General features: G+C 41.0%; 1 protein-coding gene across 4 annotated transcripts in view; it reads left to right on the forward strand.

The window, feature by feature from the left end:
• The window catches only part of CLASP2 (cytoplasmic linker associated protein 2), a 131,225-nt gene that overhangs the window by 11,920 nt on the left and 101,506 nt on the right, over positions 1–17,799 (forward strand). For all 4 annotated transcript variants that reach the window (XM_065753389.1, XM_065753391.1, XM_065753390.1 and 1 more), the window contains exons 3-6: positions 6,228–6,331; positions 9,618–9,709; positions 10,022–10,097; positions 11,272–11,369. In XM_065753389.1, the coding sequence (XP_065609461.1) occupies positions 6,228–6,331; positions 9,618–9,709; positions 10,022–10,097; positions 11,272–11,369 (370 nt within the window). The remainder of the gene's footprint in view (positions 1–6,227; positions 6,332–9,617; positions 9,710–10,021; positions 10,098–11,271; positions 11,370–17,799) is intronic.

Consider the following 17,799-nt stretch of genomic DNA (forward strand, 5'->3'; position numbering starts at 1 on the left):
TAATTAATATTAGTTCCCTAGTTTCTAGTTTTTTTGTTGGTTTAATGCACCTCTTCAAACTCTTTGGACTTGAAGCTCTCTTCTTGTGTTTCCTGGGACTGAGGCTGTGATGGATTCATGTTTATTTTCTCTACATTATTGATGATGAACAGTAGATCTAATTAATTCCAGTAATGCTTGTCTTGGCTCCTGGAGAGATGCAGAGAGGCTTTCGTGTCTGAGGTGTCTCCTGACTGAACTTGCTTACTCTGGACCATACTTCATCTTGAGTAGCATCAGAAGGGGAACAACAAGGCCTTAGTGGACCCCTTATCTACAAAAGCCTGTTAAAGACTCTTTAGAAGTCTTGGTGCTGCTGGACCAGGCATATTGCTGGCCTTGTTGGAGCCTCTTTGAGATATTCTTTCCTGTACATCTTTCACAGAAAAACAGTCTGCTCAAATTGCCAGCACAACTGTTTTCCTTCCCTTCTTTCTAATACCAGCAGCCATTTAATGCTGTTTCCTGAACTGGACAGATTTCTGAGGAAACTAGCAGACACAGCTGCCTAAGTTTAATCTGTTTCTGTCCCCCAGGCCTTTTCCTTTGTCTGAAGCAAGAAGATAGACTTTTTAGTAATAAAGTTTTTGTTAATGCTGATGGTGTTTCAACTCTGGTGCTGACGCAGACCATCTGAAGTTGATTCATACAAATGGGCAGGCAGGAGAGGGCCTGCGTAAAAGGGGCACTGAGAGCAGTGGCTCTGACAGAGGGAAGAAAGGGGAAGTTGGGAGCAGTAATACAAACTGAAAAACTGTGTCATAACAGAAGGAACAATTGTTAAAGTTTAACAGAAGAAAATTGTTTGTGCTACCTGTGGCATTCTTTGCTGTGGGGGTTATACAGTTAAGCTGCTCAGAATTTTTAAAAGTAAACTGGGTGCCACTCTAGGCACTGACTTTGGTGATTTACGTGTTTATTATCCCCTGTCCCTGTAGAGGAAATAAATATTTAATCTCCCAGGGCTCAACTCTGACTCTCCAGGCTGGTTTTGGCCCCAAATCTTGCATATGCCGTCCAACTAGCAGCGATAAAATCATTATGTGAAATTGTATAAATGGAGTTTTATTTAGGTTTACCAAGCCAAGAAAAGGAAGACAAACGATGGAAAAAAAAAAAGCCATTTGGATAACAGGCTGTTAGGGATTTAATACTGAGATAACTCTTTATGCACACAGAAAGGAAAATGTATAAATAGCAGCTCAGCTGTAGATAGCAGGGTAGGTAAAGATAGGTCAGGCAGAATTAATGTGTGCTATAGAATACAACTACCGACACCTCTGGGTTTACTTCACTAATGAAAATTCTAAACTCTTTGTATAACCATGCAGAAATCTTGGCAGAAAAAGCTCTGGAATGGCTGGTAGTGATGGAAGCTGACAATGCAATGTGATGAGAGGGCAAACTACAGGGTACAGTACTTCTTGGTTCTGCAAAGAATAATCAGCAACTGTGCATACGGAATCATTGTCTCTGAAATTTAGTGTAATGTTTTTCTTCATGTCAACAGAAATGAGTAGAAGAAAGAAAGTTGTAATCCCATCACTAGGTTTCCAAATACACTTGAAATAATTTAAATAAACTAGGTAGTGGTAGAAGAAAGCATGGTAAGATTAGCATAAAGCAGTGTGAATACATGAATCCTTACTGTTTGTGGCAATGTCTACTTCAGCATGTTGGTAGCCCAAGTTACTCAATGAATATCGTATACATGTATGATGGTGCTTCATCTTCTTGTAACTCCAGCACCTATTTGAGATATTTAGTTGTCAGACTGGTGCCAGAAGCTACCAAATATGTATGTTCTCATTGCAGTGTAAAGAAGAGCATCGTGTTGATAACACTAGTGAGAAAGAATATAATAAAACTTAAACAGTCAGCCAAAATGCTTGTTGTGTTTGGAATAAGGTTGGGGGACGTAGGGCAGATAATTCAAAAGGATAGAATTCAGAGGAGATATGCAGGATGGTATATTTCCGTAAGGCTTTACATAGATGGTACACAGACTACTGGTGAGTAAGGGGTGGCTCACCTTTTATGATGGTTGAGGTTTGCCTCTAACAAGAGATCCTTCCCTGGTGGTGGTCAGCCCTTAAATGGGGTCTGGAAGAGGTGGAGCCAGACTCCACCCCCTCTGGTCACACAGGTGCATTGCCTTCACCTGTGCTCCTGTGGCTGACTCAGTGCTCACCTCAGGTGATCAATCAGTGGTTCAGGCCGTGAGTCAACAGTTCCCATACAGGGAATAAAAGCATTGTTCTCATTGATGTTCTTTTGGTCATTTGTTCTTTGGGAAGTAATGGTACTCTCCTAATGCAAGTACATCTTAAATTGTTCCTGTTAGGGGTTAAGTTGAAAAGCTGAGAATCTTTTTGCAAACTTTTAGTGTGTAAATACTTAGTATTTATTTCCTAAGGTGCTGAAAAGTTTCCATAATTTGTTCCCGTTCACTCTGTATATGGTAGCTTCTGCTTTTCGTTGATACGTGTGTATCTTTATGGAGTATGAGCATGTCCTCAGTTCTTATGAACAGACAAATACTGGCACTAGGGTTGGGAGTGGGAACTGTGGCTTGGGATAGTGAGTAGGCTTTCCAGTAATAGTGCTGGCTTATCCTACTCTAGGGCAGTGGCCTGTTTTGTGCTCGTCTCTGAAGTTTGGCTGTAATTGGGCTTAGGTGAGGTTACTGCTAAGGAGTCCAAGTTTCTTGTGCTCTGTGGTCTTGGCCAGACAGGACTTGCTTGGAGTGAAAAGAGGCTGGGAGGAGCTGAGTGAAAGCCAGGCAAGGAGGCTTAGGGTAGGGAAAAGAGGGGCAAACTAGGATGCTTGGGGGGGGTGCCAAGTGTCTTAAGAATGGTCTTAAGAATGTTTAGGTAGGTAGATGTGCTTCCCACTTCCCTGGAGAAACGAGAGCAAACACCTTCCAGCTATTTTTTGTCACTAATGCAGAAAAAGCAGTAATACAAATAGCTCTTGCTAAACATTTATAACATGTGGAAGAAAAGCAGAGGAGGCATTAGGAACTCAAATTTTTTGGTGGGGTTCTCCTAGGTGAGCATTCTGCAATTTTATCCATAGGCAACTGACATTAAGTCATTTCCTATGTTTTCTTCCCCCAATCTGGGGGGGGGGGGGAGGGGGAAAGTGAAGTCTGCAGACTTGTGGGACCTTGAACAATAACTGCAGCAGGTAGTCCCAGTGCCAGAGGTGGCTGAGTGACAGAGGCTGGCATGTTTAATGAGCTGTGGGTTGTGTCATTGCTTAGTTTAACGCAATGACCTCATCATCTCTGTTCAGCCTCTTCTAGTAGCTGCTTTCTGTGCTTGTAGTGCTTTCAGCCTGGTATCTGTAGCTCCATGAACTGACTCAGCCTGCTGATGAGTCACCACAGAGCCCTGCTCCAGCAGGACTGGCACTTGCCTGTGTTTCCCTCCCTTGGATCAGCTCACTGTTTGGTTTTGTTTCCCTCTTTGTAAAGCAGGAGTTGCCTTGAGCTGTGCAGTAGTCAGGTGGGCGTTGTGGGCCTCAGCAGTAAGGGATGGTGCAGTTTGCAGCTCAACTTGGGGCAGAATGGCTTGAAGAATGTAGAGAGGAAAAGGACCTGGGGGTGTTGGTTGATGCTCGGCTCAACATGAGCCGGCAGTGTGCCCAGGTGGCTAAGAAGGCCAACAGCATCCTGGCCTGTATTAGAAATAGTGTAGCCAGCAGGAGCAGGGAGGTGATCATCCCCCTGTACTCAGCTCTGGTACGGCCGCACCTCGAGTACTGTGTTCAGTTTTGGGCCCCTCACTACAAGAAGGACATTGAGGCCCTGGAGCGTGTTCAGAGAAGGGCAACAAAACTGGTGAGGGGCCTGGAGCACAAGTCTTATGAGGAGCGGCTGAGGGAGCTGGGATTGTTTAGTCTGGAGAAGAGGAGGCTCAGAGGAGACCTTATTGCACTCTACCACTTCCTGAAGGGGGGTTGTGGTGAGGAGGGGGTAGGCCTCTTCTCCCTGATAAGTAATGACAGGACGAGAGGGAATGGCCACAAGTTGCGCCAGGGAAGATTTAGATTAGACCTGAGGAAGCATTTCTTTTCTGAAAGAGTGGTCAGGCACTGGAATGGCCTGCCTAGGGAGGTGGTTGAGGCACCATCCCTAGCGCTGTTCAAGAAGCGTTTAGATGAGGTGCTAAAGGACTTAATTTAGTAGTTGGGTAGAGATAGTGATAGGAAGATGGTTGGACTAGATGATCTTATAGGTCCTTTCCAACCTTATGAACTTATGAACTTATGAACTTATGAACTGAGAGGCGCTGCAAAAAGTCATGAGAAGTACTGTTGGAAGGAAAAAGGTAACCAATAAGTATACAGGGAGTTCAAGAGGGATCAGCTGTGTACTCCCAGAACTGACTTCTGATGTTCAGGGTGTTTCTTCGGTGTTCACAAAATGTGATGTGGGGGGAAGCCAGTGTAGAAAGTGTAGAATGAAGGTAGCTATACTGACTTATTCAGACGAGAAAATAGATGAAAAATGCAAAAGCTGGATAACAAGAGCTAGAGGTGTCAGTACAGTGTTCAGGGCCAGTCAAATTAAGTGTTCAGATTAGAACAATTAAGAAGTGTTCAGATACAGTTGGAGAAAAATTCAAATCTCGGCAATGTATTTGTGCAATAGTAATCAATCTACAGAGACAGCTGTGAGTTTTAACTCTATTATGTAGGAGCAGAGGACTGAAGAGTCATTCAGAGTTAATGATTTTGTTCCCTTTTTTTGCTGGGAACACTGCTGTTTAGTTATTATAACATCAAATTCTGTTAGAACTCTTCTGTATCTCCCTTTCAAAAAGTAGGATGATAAGAGTTGTATCTTTGGAGAGGAGAAAAGCAATTGCTGAGAGAGGGATCTAGCAGCAGCTGTAAAATGGTCTCTAGTGTTCATAAATGCGACACCAAACTCAGCAAAGGTGGATTTTATGAATAATTTTGTGAGCTGATGTTGGAATATGGGAGTCTTCAAAAGACTTGTGGAAAATATTAGGCTGGTGTTAAAAGTTTGAAATAAATGGCACAGTAATTGCTAACTTGGTCCCTGCTTAACTGGAATACTGATTTGGAGGAGAATTACAGGCCGAGTGTCATGATCTATATTGAGTAAGAGCTCCAGCTAGGATTACCTTCCTGCTGCTTCCAGCTCTTAGAAACCTGTGAATCAGATCAGAAACAAAAGCTAATGCATGAGGTTGAGCTGTTAAGAGGTAAATGTTACCGTTAGCCTATGACACTCATTCTCCCAGGTCGTGTTTCAGGTACTGATAGTGCCTCTAAAAGCTCTGTCCCCAGGGAGCTAAGTGGGAGGTAACATCCCTGCCAATTTCACCTCATTTGTAAGGCCTGAGCAGAAGCAGAGCACTCAGTGTTGTTGCTGCTTGCTTTGAAGAAGTGGTACTGAGAGCAGCAGGGGAAGAATCTGAGCGTGTGTGTGGGCTCCACGTGGAGGGCAGGAAGCTGGTACAGCAGGGCATCCTGCGTAATGCTCAGCTAAGCATTCGTTCTGTAACTCAGCTAATGATCATACTGCATTAATTTGTTTGTCAGACATGTTTATTAACTGCTCTGTGTGGACAAGCAAATCAAGTTCTTCTGTTTTGAGTGAGTTCTGATTGTAGGATGCGAAATCTGTCAGGTCTGACGTAATTTTAGTTAAATACTATTTGAGGACACTGTTGTAAAACAACTTCTACTGAGATAAGACCGAGTTACCACAAGGTAAGCTGTGTGAATAGGAGGATTTAAAACATTTTGCATTTTCATAATTAAATAGCAAAATCCTGATCATTTGACAGTATCTTATTCTTTTTTCTCCCCCTCTCCATTCCCTGAATCTTACTATTCTTCAGACAAGCCAGACATTCAGAAGTTCAGGGCCTACTTTCTGAAGGTTAAATGGAAATCATTCATACAGTTCTTAAGACGGGGAGCTTTATTTCTTTTCAGTCCGTGTTCTTCAATTGCAGTTCAACGCATTTGTTGTTAGTTTCTCTAACGTATTGAGAAATACATTTCAGAATTGAAAATACTTTGGCCAATTTACAGTCAGCTTTTATTTTTGAATGAAGTATATCTTAAATCTGTTTGAGAAAATACCCGTTAGTATTTGAAAATCTTCACTGGGTGTTTCATTTTTTTTCTTTTTTTCCCTCCTGTAGTTCTCCTGCCTTTGATAGATCGTATGGGAGATGCCAAAGATCAAGTTCGAGAGCAAGCACAGAATCTCATACTGAAGTTGATGGACGAGGCAGCACCGCCCATGGTACGGTTTCATTTTATATAGATTCAGATGGAGGTCTCCATTGGGCATAGTACTTTAGCACGAGCTTGACTTTGAATGTATCATAATGTTATAGCGACTGTTAATGAAGTAAATGTTAAAGATATTCTTAATGGGTTAACAGTAATGGTTTGTTCATCTGGAGATAAATACCTGGCACAGCACAATTCTGCAGTTTTTGCATATCGTAACTAAATTCTGAGCAGATGTTTTCATGTCATGTGGCAGGATTTAGTTAATTAAATGCTGGGAACAACCTCCTGAGTCTAAGTTTGCATCACGGGAGTAAGTAAGTTTATTTAGCTCAGAGTTTAAGATTTACTTTGTGCCTGAACAAGTAGGAGTAGTCTAACAGTTCAGATGGTGCATTCTATCTTAGAACATCTAGCTCTCTTCGTGTTTGACAGACGTTGTGTGAACCTTTGATGAACTGAGGTGGGGATGTTTCCTTCTGCCTTGTCATATGTTGAAGTTTGAGTTCAGCAAACCTTTCTACAGCTGTTAGCACTGTATGGCTTCCAAGTGCTAAGTCTGGTATACCTACTCTGTGATTCTGACAAGTATGATTGTTTAACAGGACATAATTGATGGAGGAGTGACATTATTTGAAACTCTGAGGGCCAGGAGAAATAGATATTTGTGTTCTTAATTTCTTAAAAAGATCTGTTTCCGAGTTTAAATGCAGAAGTTAATGGGTAGTGTCTTATTTCTTGTGAACCAAAATTTCTGCTTGCTAATTCCTGGCTTTATTTGTAGATAAAAATTTGAATGTTAGTGCACAGGGAATGTGATTTTTCAGACTTCATCTGCAGTGAGAAAACTGTTTATGATTACTTTGTTTGTGTGCTGGTACAAAAATATTGCAAGCAATATTAAGCAACTGCAGAAGTTTACAGTTTTGAGTAGGATTTAGGTATCAGAGTGTCACAGTGTCATCTATGAAGCCTAGCCTTTATCCACTCATTGTATTTTTGTTCATATTCATTGCCAAGTGATCTTACAGCACTTAATGCATAAGTGCTTAGTAGCTCACAAGCGACGTGTTTCTGTGTCCAAGATGCTCTGAAGTGCCTCTTACAGACTGAGGGGTACACCTGACTCTACAGTGACAGCATTTGGATAGATGCAGAGCATCTTGGAGACACTTCTCCTTTAACAATCACTAAGAAAGAGTGGTTGTGCATATTTTGTGTGGGCCCTGCTAGTGAACGAGTCACGGGTAATGGTCCATCTTTCCATTTCTGAAGAGTCTGTTTGTTTTTAGGCTGTACACTAAGATGGTAGAAAGCTTTCCTTTGAAGCTTGCCCTCAGTGTAGGAAAGAATATGAGATTTGTGGAGTGCAAGGAACAGCATGTGTGAGAGGAGGCATGGCTCTTCTGGTAACTAAGGTGGGGGAAACCCCAGGTGTCAGCTCCCAGGGTGGCTTACGTATCATTAAATACTTGAACAAAAAGCATCTGTCATCATCATAGCAAGGACCAAAACAGAGGAGTCTTTCCTGTGCCTCCTACAGAGTTTTAGGCTCCATTTGCTGCAGAGAAACATCCCTTTGGAGGAGCTGGGTGGAAACCTTTTTTTGGGATAATATTTGTAAGTTTCTTCCTAATGGTATCCTCTGGTTTATTTTGATGTGTTCTTGAGTAGTACTTAACTTGTCCCATTGTCAGTTCCTTTTTCTCATTTTAAATGTTTGGCTTTTTTTTGTGTTGTGTTGTTTATTGTTTAGCTTTTAAGAGCTTGACATGGCTGTTTGTGTGCAGGATAGCATCAAAATCAGAATACAGACAGTATAAACGCATGAATAAGGTAAAGAGAGTTTGGCACAAATTACTGCTAGCAAGTCAGTAGAGTGGAAATTTCTTAGAAGCCATTTGAATTTCTCTTGTTTAGAAGGATTCAGTACTCTCAGTAGGTTTAATAGCAAAAAACTGGATTTGTTTTCAGTCTGCTTTCTTTCTTTGTACAGTTCCCTCTGCTGCTGTATTTCTGCACACCTAGCAGGGAGATTTCCTTTCTTTGAGATTCATCCTGTACAGTGGGCTAATTGGAGGGATGTTTTCTTCCATAAAATCCTGTTCTTTACTGTTAAGCTGTGCAGCTTTGGCAGGCTATATTCTGATTGTCAAGGGGCTTTTTTTCAAGATGTGGTGAACTGTGAGATGCACGAACAAGAAACCACGAGATGGATCCGAGCCATCGAGTAGACTCTAGCTGGAGCATTTTACATCTGCTGTGAAGCGTGCTTCCTCATCAATGCAGACGATGCAGTATTCCCTGTTTTGTTGACCGAGAGCTGTTTGTATTCTTTCTGCAAAGCCAAACACAGTCACTGGTATCTAGGAGATGTTATGCAGTCCCTGTACATCGCAGTTGCAGCCCTCCAGGGGCAGGAGGGAGGGTGGTGCCTGCACACGAGATGTGCTGCTGGCAGAGTGCAGCCATTGCTAGGCGACGCTGCCGCGGATGCTCGCGCCCTGCCGGCTGTAATGGCAGCACTGCAGCTGGGGGAGTTGCACTTTGGGGCTGTGCATCCGCTCTGAGGTACCACTGGGAATCCCACGTCTCGTAAGCTTTGCGTTTGCACTCTTTACACTCTATGCAGCTGGAGATTGACAGGCAGATGGAGAGGTAAAATGATGAGCTGAACAGTGAAACTAGCGGGCAGGAAGGTAACCGAGGGCTTAGAGAGCCGGAGAATTGTACTATGGAAAGCAACACCAGCACAAAAGGAGAAGTGAAAGCAGAACAAAAATGGAAGCTAAGAAAGTAGAATGAATAAGCAAGAAATAACTGAAAAATTGAGAAGTAAATCTGAAGCAGAAGTAGGAGAGAAGTGGACAGCAGGAGTATGGTTTAAGCACAAGCTAAACTGGATGAGAGGAAATCTTGGCTGGAAGACAATATGAAGCTGAAAGGATACAGCAACTTCTCCTTGAGTCTGTAGTTGGAAATGTTAATGTTTGTTTTATGTTTATCAGCTGTAACGATTCTGTATATTTTCTAAAGCTGTTTCTCAAGTAATACGAATACATAGCTAGATTTCTGAAGAACATTTCTAGAAATTGTTTTTGGCTAAAGATTAATGTGTATTGTGTTTGTTATTGCACATTTCATAACTTAATTTTATCTGCAAAGTGTCTTTCCTTTTCCAGTGGACCTGTCTTGCTTTATTTTTTGTAAATGTTTTGAATGTAGTTATAGAAAATGGATAGAATTACATTGTATTGTGCTCCTGGTAATTGAAGACAATTATTTCTGTTTTATAGTACATTTGGGAACGCCTTGCTGTTGGTTTTAAACACAAGAATTACCGATCCCGAGAAGGAGTGTGTTTGTGTCTTATTGCAACCTTAAACATGTAAGCTTTTTGTTTCTATGGAGACATAAGGATTCTATCCTTTTTCTGAATGTCCTTTCTTGTCTGAAACTAATACTTCAGGAAGTCTGATTCAGTTAAAATAATAAATGAGAAAAAATCTAAACAACTTGACCAGTAAGCTTTCCAAAAGAAAGACTGAAGGTATATATTTTCTTTCAAAATTAAACATGGTACTAGTTGTAAGAGAAAGATGGACCTTGATTGATATTGTATTTTATCAGTGCTAAGCTAAAGATCCACTTTTTGTTTTTCTGCTAAAAATAAACCTTTTTTTTCCTTCTTTTTCTTCAGTTACGGTGCCCAGCCATTAAGTCTCAGCAAGTTAGTACCACATCTGTGCACAGCACTTGGTGACTCAAATAGTCAGGTAAGTGTCTCATTATTCCTGGTGCTTCAGCAGCCGTATTTGGAGAGAAGAATGAATGCATAATAAATATAGGCACTTAAGCTAAGCTTGCTTTGCAGTATATGATTATTTTCTACAGTGCTGTAGTTAAAACAAACAACCTAACATAGGTAAAAACATCTGCAGTGAAAATCAAGATGTAGTTCATAATGATGACATCTGTTGGACTTAAGAAAACCTTCTAATGGAAATGGTTAAATTGTCTCTTGACTTTTCTACAGCTGTCTTATGAGGGAATACTAAGAATACAGTAAAGAAGAAGGCAGCATTGGCAGGAGATCAGCAAATAAAAACTTGTTTTTATGCTTACTGTATTGATGCATCAAAGTCATTGTCTCTTATACATACCGTAGCATTTCTCTCTTCTGAAGAAAAGCTGTCAAGAGTTTGTCTTGTTTGTAGCCCGTTAGTGAAGATGTAGTTTATATCTTAATAGAGCTGTTCTGGTTTTAGTGCAAACTGCTATGAGGAACAATACTCAAGTATTCCAGAAATTCTTTATAGAGAATAATGACACATGTTATTGACAGTTTTTGTCATGATGATTATGCTTTACATTTTTGTAAAAAAGCACTTCATCTCTTGCTGTTATTGTTCTTTCCCTTTACCCTAGATATTCTTACTCCTTTTCTTGTGCTTATGTGAGTCCACATAATTCCTTACGAAGGAAGTTCAGGAAATGCTGTTTGCTTTGCCCCACTCTTGCAGGCTGTCAGTTACCTAGTTTTCTAGAAGGTCTTTTGCTGCATGTAGAAAGTGGTCCAAAGCCAAGGTGATGAGGTGTCAAGACTGAGTGCAGTGCCTAACTTTTGGAAGTGCTGCCTGGTATGATAAGGTCCTAAATAAAGCACATTTTTTTCCACAGATACTGTTTTTATGTCATTCCCAGAAATTCCCGCCAGAGCTGTTATTTCTAGGATTTTTCATTTACTGTCTGGAGATACTATTGGAACTTGGAACAAATACCATCTTGAAATAACAGTTGTGTTTCCTTTTCCTTCTATCCTCACTGTTTCAACTGTTCCATGAAATGAGTTGGTGTGCAGCTGTGGAAGATTAGTGAGTTGTCAGCAAAATGTTGTTTTGCTTTCTGTAACCCTGAAATGAAATAATGATCTGAACTTGGCATTCACAGGTGAGAGATGCTGCCATACTAGCCATTGTGGAGGTTTATAGACATGTGGGGGAGAAAGTACGACTAGATCTTACAAAAAGAGGAATTCCTCCTGCCAGGTGAGCTTGTAGTGCTTTTGATTTTGTAATGCTGAGCTGTTCTGTGTTACTTTTTATTTATTTTTTAATCCGAACATAAAATTGACCCAATATGTTGTAATGTTTATTAATGTTTCTGATATTCCTTTTACAGTCTTTTCTGCTTGGAAGAGGCATGTGGGTTTATAACCAAGAGCAGCATAACATTCAACAGTTAAAATTCCCTGATTTTAGGAGAAGGCAAGAGCTGTAAAATAGTTTTTAAAAAAATAGTAATCAAAATTATGCGTCCACACATATATATATATATATATATATATATAGAGAGAGAGAGAGAGAGAGAGAGAGATTTTCTCACTGAGAAATGCACTGGACAGAAGGAAATAGTTGAAAAATACTTCAATACTTGAATATATTCATCATATTCTAGAGTTTGCATTTAACTTGGATGTAGAGAGTCACAACTGAAGAACTCAATCCTTTCCATGCACTGTGTGTGTGTGAGAGAGAAGTATGCCTTACATGCATCCGAGTAGGATGAAAGTATGGCAGATCCTGCAACAAGTCTTTACTTAATTGAAGATTGTTATAGTCACAAATGTGCTCCCTTGCTTTTGCTAATTACATCAGAAGAACCCTTTCCACAACAGAGGTTTGCTTGTGGGCCACAGTTACGTAAGAGGTGGTTACTTTGAAAGGCAGCTACTTCCCGATTCTGGTAGTCCCTGAGAAGGGACTGCTCTAATGGAGTGTCAGTTGGTCTGGTACATGTGCCATCACTGGATATTTCTTGCAAAAGATGAGATAACATTTTGAAAATGCTTACTTCATCAGTTGCTTTCTGAGTAATTCAGGACTTTAAGGGCTGGTCTGCGTTCTGTGTGGGTTAGTTTCTGTGAAATAAAAGTAGCCATTGTTTAGTTGCCACGGAGTTAAGCATTTGTTTTGTTGTGAAAACCAGACAGATCTTGAAAGCGTATTTTACTGTTTATACAGTAAAATCTTTCAAATTTGTTATTAAAATCATTGGCACTTAAAAAAATCTTAATCCTGTACAAACTGGCATAACACTGCACTCTGAGCCTTAATCATTTTTCTTTATTTTGAGAGAGCTGATTGTATCTGCTACCTGGGCTTAGTCAGAATATCAGAATGGATTCTGTGGATCATGAGACCCCTCTACAAATTGTTACTCTCAGTTTTTAATGGTTTATAAGGCATTGAAATACTATCATAGGAGAATGGTGTTAAATTTATTGTTTCACATGCTAGGCAGACCTCAGCCTCTTTGGACAAAAGCTTATCCTGCCTATAGGAATGGGAAATGGTATGCATTCTCATCTATTTAATGATTGTTACAGTTCAGGGGTATGAAGTGATTATATGGTTACCAAAGAAGTTTAAGCTGTATTGTTAACTACAGTTGCAAAAATTCAGTTCCATAGCAGATAGTTTTATCAGAGAAAATCCTTCTCACTTTACAACAGAGTCTTAGACATTCTTTGGAATAGAGAATGCAAACAAAAGAATGTAGGTAACAGCAGCTTTTGTCTGTGCTATGAATGTTGGGTCTGACTGTAAGTCTAGGTTCAGCACTCATCCTGTTCACGTTTCCAAGTGATATAAACTAAGTAAATTTTGGGATCCAAATAGGATTAAACACCGTAGGATCTTTATCTCTCCAGGCTAATCAACAGCTTTGAACTTAACTTACAGTAGGGACCAAACTGCTGATTCCTACTGCCAGAATCACCTGAGTACAAAATTCCCCTTGATCTGAAGGCAAGTGTAGTTGTGTCATTTTCATTTACATAAACAAGCAAAGCTGGACGTGGTGTGTATCAAACTGGTTCTTGCCACTGAATTTCAGTGGTTTTGCACCTGACAGTCAATGTTAGCATAAAATACATGAGCTGAGGCTCAGTGTTGTGTCTTCCCAAGCAGTCTTCAGTGAGGAAGTGAGGGGTTGCAGTTTACTTGAGTTGAACATGATGCTGCTAGTCTCCATCCTGAGCATAGAAAGGACAGCAGAATTCCTGCTGTCTCTTTGTACTTGACACAGCAACAAGGCAGTTGATAAAGCTCAGGATAGACAGATTAGCTCTGTCTCAGACTGTTGCTCCCTCAACTGCAGACCCAGTTTAAGAGGTTTTTTTCCTCACTGTCTGCCAGAAATTCTCCCTTCACTTTGATGAGTGAAACTTTTCGTATGGGTATCCAGGAGCTATGATCTGTGAAACAGCTTGATTTACGGTACCATCTTACCTTATTCTGAGGGAAATTTATGTTCATATTTGTGTGTCTGGGTAGGTTTTAAGGATTTTAAGTATTATGGATAATCTGTAGTTCAGACACAGCTGCTTTCAGTTGTTCAGCCTTAAGGAACGGTATTGCAGCTCTTTCACTGTATGACAGAGTATTTAAATTGCTAGCATAAATATTAGCACCATTACTTCAATATTTGGTAAACATGTGATTTAAGAGAATGTAGGCTTGCTTAGTTTGCATAACAGATTGCACATTAGAGGTCTGTGTGTTGCTGCTTGAGCGTGCTCTGCCTTAAAGCTGAGAATAAGAGCTCATGTCAGCTGGAAGGAAGACAGGATAGTTCATCGAGCATTGTTTAGAGAAATCACTCAAATTATTTAAATATGAAAATAGTAAATATGTTTTGTGTCTATGTAAAAGCAGTTGTATGTAGTAATTCACTAATAGTAGCTTAAATAGGTTTTATAATCTGTATCTGGTAGATTTTCACTTGCAGAAAATAGTAGACTGTCTAGAGAAGGATACTGGTCCCAATTAGGGTTTAGATGGCTAATAAAGAAGATGGAGTTGTACCACTGTAGTTCAACTCTACTCGCTACTAGTGTGTTTTTGTTTGGTGCATTTTTATTGTCACTGAGATTAATTTGCAAATAAAACCGGTGAATCCCTCTTTTCATGTATTGTTTTTCAACACGAAAATCTCAGAAAAATATCTTCATTTAGACCTGAAGTACATTTCTTTTCTTGGAAAAATCAGTATGGAGTCGGTGTATGGAGATATGGATGTTGTATTTCCCCTTTAGTTACAGTTCCTGCGAAAGAGTTTGATTGTCTTTGTTACTGAGCCTGTTAAGTATTGGTGTTAATATGTTTGTGAATACTGAGAGTGGATATTGCACTTCTTGGTTTTTGAGCCAAGAATATGGAACCGTTTTTGTTCCATTTGGACCAAGTGGAATTTGTTAGAGATTGAAATAATGTAGCTGATCTTCCATGAATAGATGGAATACACATGGATTTGGAAGATAGCCCTTGCTTGGTTGAGTGTTTACAGCCTTTCAAGATCTTTCAGGAAGTTATTTGACAACTTTTTCTACCATTACTTGAGAAACATAAATGTAAATAGTACATTTATTTGTTCAGAGCATTCTCATGTCTAAGGCTGCAGCTTCATATCTTGAAATGCCATGTATTTTAGAGGATGCATTTACGAATACTGCATTTTGTGTGATATGTGCATTCTACATGTCTGTCTAGTTCACACTGTAGATAAGGTCCATCTGTGTTTCCACATGTGGATACTTCTTTTTCTGAAGGAAGAAGTAAGGAGAAATGTATATCAGCTTAACCTGTGTCCACACTACAAGAGTATGTCTGTCTGAAGTCAGAAATACGTGCTTTTAAGCTTTTACAGCTGGCAGTACTGTGTTGCTTTCCAGCCTGTAGCACTGCAGAGCATTGAGTGCTGACAAGTTATTCCTGAATACTCATAGTTACTGCTTTATCAGATATTTTGCCCAGAGTGAGAGGCAACATACATATGACCATAATGTATTTATTAGGAAACATTTCATTTTTCTCTACTGTTTAATACTGTTTAAAATGCTCAGAAAAGCATGTTTTGATAACTAAGTTCAAAAAAGCAGGAAACAATGTTTTGTTTTGAATTCTCCAAAAAATGTGCACATGTGCCAAAAGCACACCATCAGCCTAACCAGGTTTAAGAATCAAGATGGACTTCTAAAGGAAATCTGTTACTTTCTGTCATATTCAACTTCTTTCAGGATAACAGCTTCAGCCTTTTGGACGTAGTGTTTTTATTAGTTTGTTCTTGTTTGAAGTAAGGTAGGCCTTTCTCTGGAATTCTCAGCTAATTGTGTGGTGTCTAGCAAATGCTTTTCAGTATTTGGCAAGTAAAAGTAATGCTTCAAGGCTACTAAAATATTTGAAAGTATGAGGTAGTGTAACTGAACTATACCCACTTTGAGAATTGCCAACTGTTGTATGACCTGTGTTGAATGATCCTGTTGATAAATGTGTTTGAGGTCAGTATTCAGTCCTGCTAATTTTGTATCTAAAATGTCCTTACATCCATACGTACCATACTATGATACTACTTCTGCTTTTAGTGCATTTTCTGCAGAAGTGATGAGAACTGGCTGTTCAGATTTGGCCAACTTTATTGCTTGAATAGCATTTTCTGACTTGTGGGAGCAGACTGGAAATGTGATTTTTTTTTTTTTGATTGTTTAACATGCAGCTAAACAATTGCAGTGTGTTTTCCACTGTTAGCTTTTGAATCAGTGGTACGTAAGTTTTCAGTGTTTCTTAGGTCTAGAAAAAAGAATTTGTTCTTTCAGTGGAAGCACAAACCACTTCAAAAATATTTTCACAATAAACCGGATTTATGAGAAAATTAGTAGGTTCATAGGTTCATAAGGTTGGAAAGGACCTACAAGATCATCTAGTCCAACCATCCTCCTATCACTATCCCTACCCAACTACTCAATCAAATCCTTTAGCACCTCATCTAAACACTTCTTGAACAGCGCTAGGGATGGTGCCTCAACCACCTCCCTAGGCAGGCCATTCCAGTGCCTGACCACTCTTTCAGAGAAAAAATGTTTCCTCAGGTCTAATCTAAATCTTTCCCGGCGCAACTTGTGGCCATTCCCTCTCATCCTGTCATTATTTATCAGGGAGAAGAGGCCCACCCCCTCCTCACCACAACCCCCCTTCAGGAAGTGGTAGAGTGCAATAAGGTCTCCTCTGAGCCTCCTCTTCTCCAGACTAAACAATCCCAGCTCCCTCAGCCGCTCCTCATAAGACTTGTGCTCCAGACCCCTCACCAGTTTTGTTGCCCTTCTCTGAACACGCTCCAGGGCCTCAATGTCCTTCTTGTAGTGAGGGGCCCAAAACTGAGCACAGTACTCGAGGTGCGGCCGCACCAGAGCTGAGTACAGGGGGATGATCACCTCCCTGCTCCTGCTGGCTACACTATTTCTAATACAGGCCAGGATGCTGTTGGCCTTCTTGGCCGCCTGGGCACACTGCCGTGAGCCGAGCATCAACCAACACCCCCAGGTCCTTTTCCTCTCTACATTCTTCAAGCCATTCTGCCCCAAGCCTATAGCATTGCATGGGGTTATTGTGGCCAAAGTGCAGGACCCAGCACTTGGTCTTATTGAACTTCATCCCATTGAGCTCAGCCCAGCTGTTCAGCCTATCCAAATCCCTCTGAAGGGCCTCCCTACCCTCAGGCAGTTTGACACATCCTCCCAACTTGGTGTCATCTGCAAACTTACTGAGGGTACACTCAATTCCCTCATCTAGGTCATCAATAAAGATATTAAATAAGATGGGCCCCAAAACTGACCCTTGGGGGACACCACTCGTAACGGGACGCCAGCTGGACTTAACTCCATTAACTACTACCCTCTGGGCACGGCCCTCCAGCCAGTTCTCCACCCAGAGAAGAGTGAACCTGTCCACACCACGGGCTGCCAGTTTCCTTAGGAGAATACTGTGGGAGACCGTGTCAAAGGCCTTGCTGAAGTCTAGGTAGACTACATCAACAGCCTTTCCCTCATCTACCTGTCTGGTCACCCAGTCATAGAAGGAGATGAGGTTGGACAAGCACGACCTGCCCCTGGTGAACCCGTGCTGGCTGGGTCTGATCACTTTATTGCCATGGACGTGTCGTGTGATTTCCCTCAAGATCATCTGTTCCATAACTTTCCCTGATACTGAGGTCAGGCTGACAGGCCTGCAGTTCCCCGGGTCTTCCTTACGGCCTTTCTTGTAGATGGGAGTCACATCGGCAAGCCTTCAATCTTGTGGGACCTCTCCAGATAACCAGGAATTCTGATAGATGGCAGAAAGTGGCTCAGCAATCACCTCTGCCAGCTCCCTCAGCACCCTTGGGTGGATCCCATCTGGCCCCATGGACTTGTGGCAGTTCAGATGGAGGAGAAGATCTCTGACCGTCTCTGCTTGGATCACAGGGGGTGCATTATGCGCCCCGTCCTGGACTTCCAGGTCAGGGCAAGTACCGTGTGGACAACTGTTCTGTCTATTAAAGACAGATGTGAAGAAGGCATTGAGAACCTCAGCCTTTTCCTTATCATCTGTGGTTACATTCCCTGCCTTGTTGAGTAAAGGAGGGAAATTTTCCTTAGTTTTT

The sequence above is a fragment of the Cyrtonyx montezumae genome, unplaced genomic scaffold (assembly GCF_038088225.1).
Source record: "Cyrtonyx montezumae isolate F1298 unplaced genomic scaffold, pur_monq_1.0 scaffold_8, whole genome shotgun sequence".
Classification (NCBI taxonomy): Eukaryota; Metazoa; Chordata; class Aves; order Galliformes; family Odontophoridae; genus Cyrtonyx; species Cyrtonyx montezumae.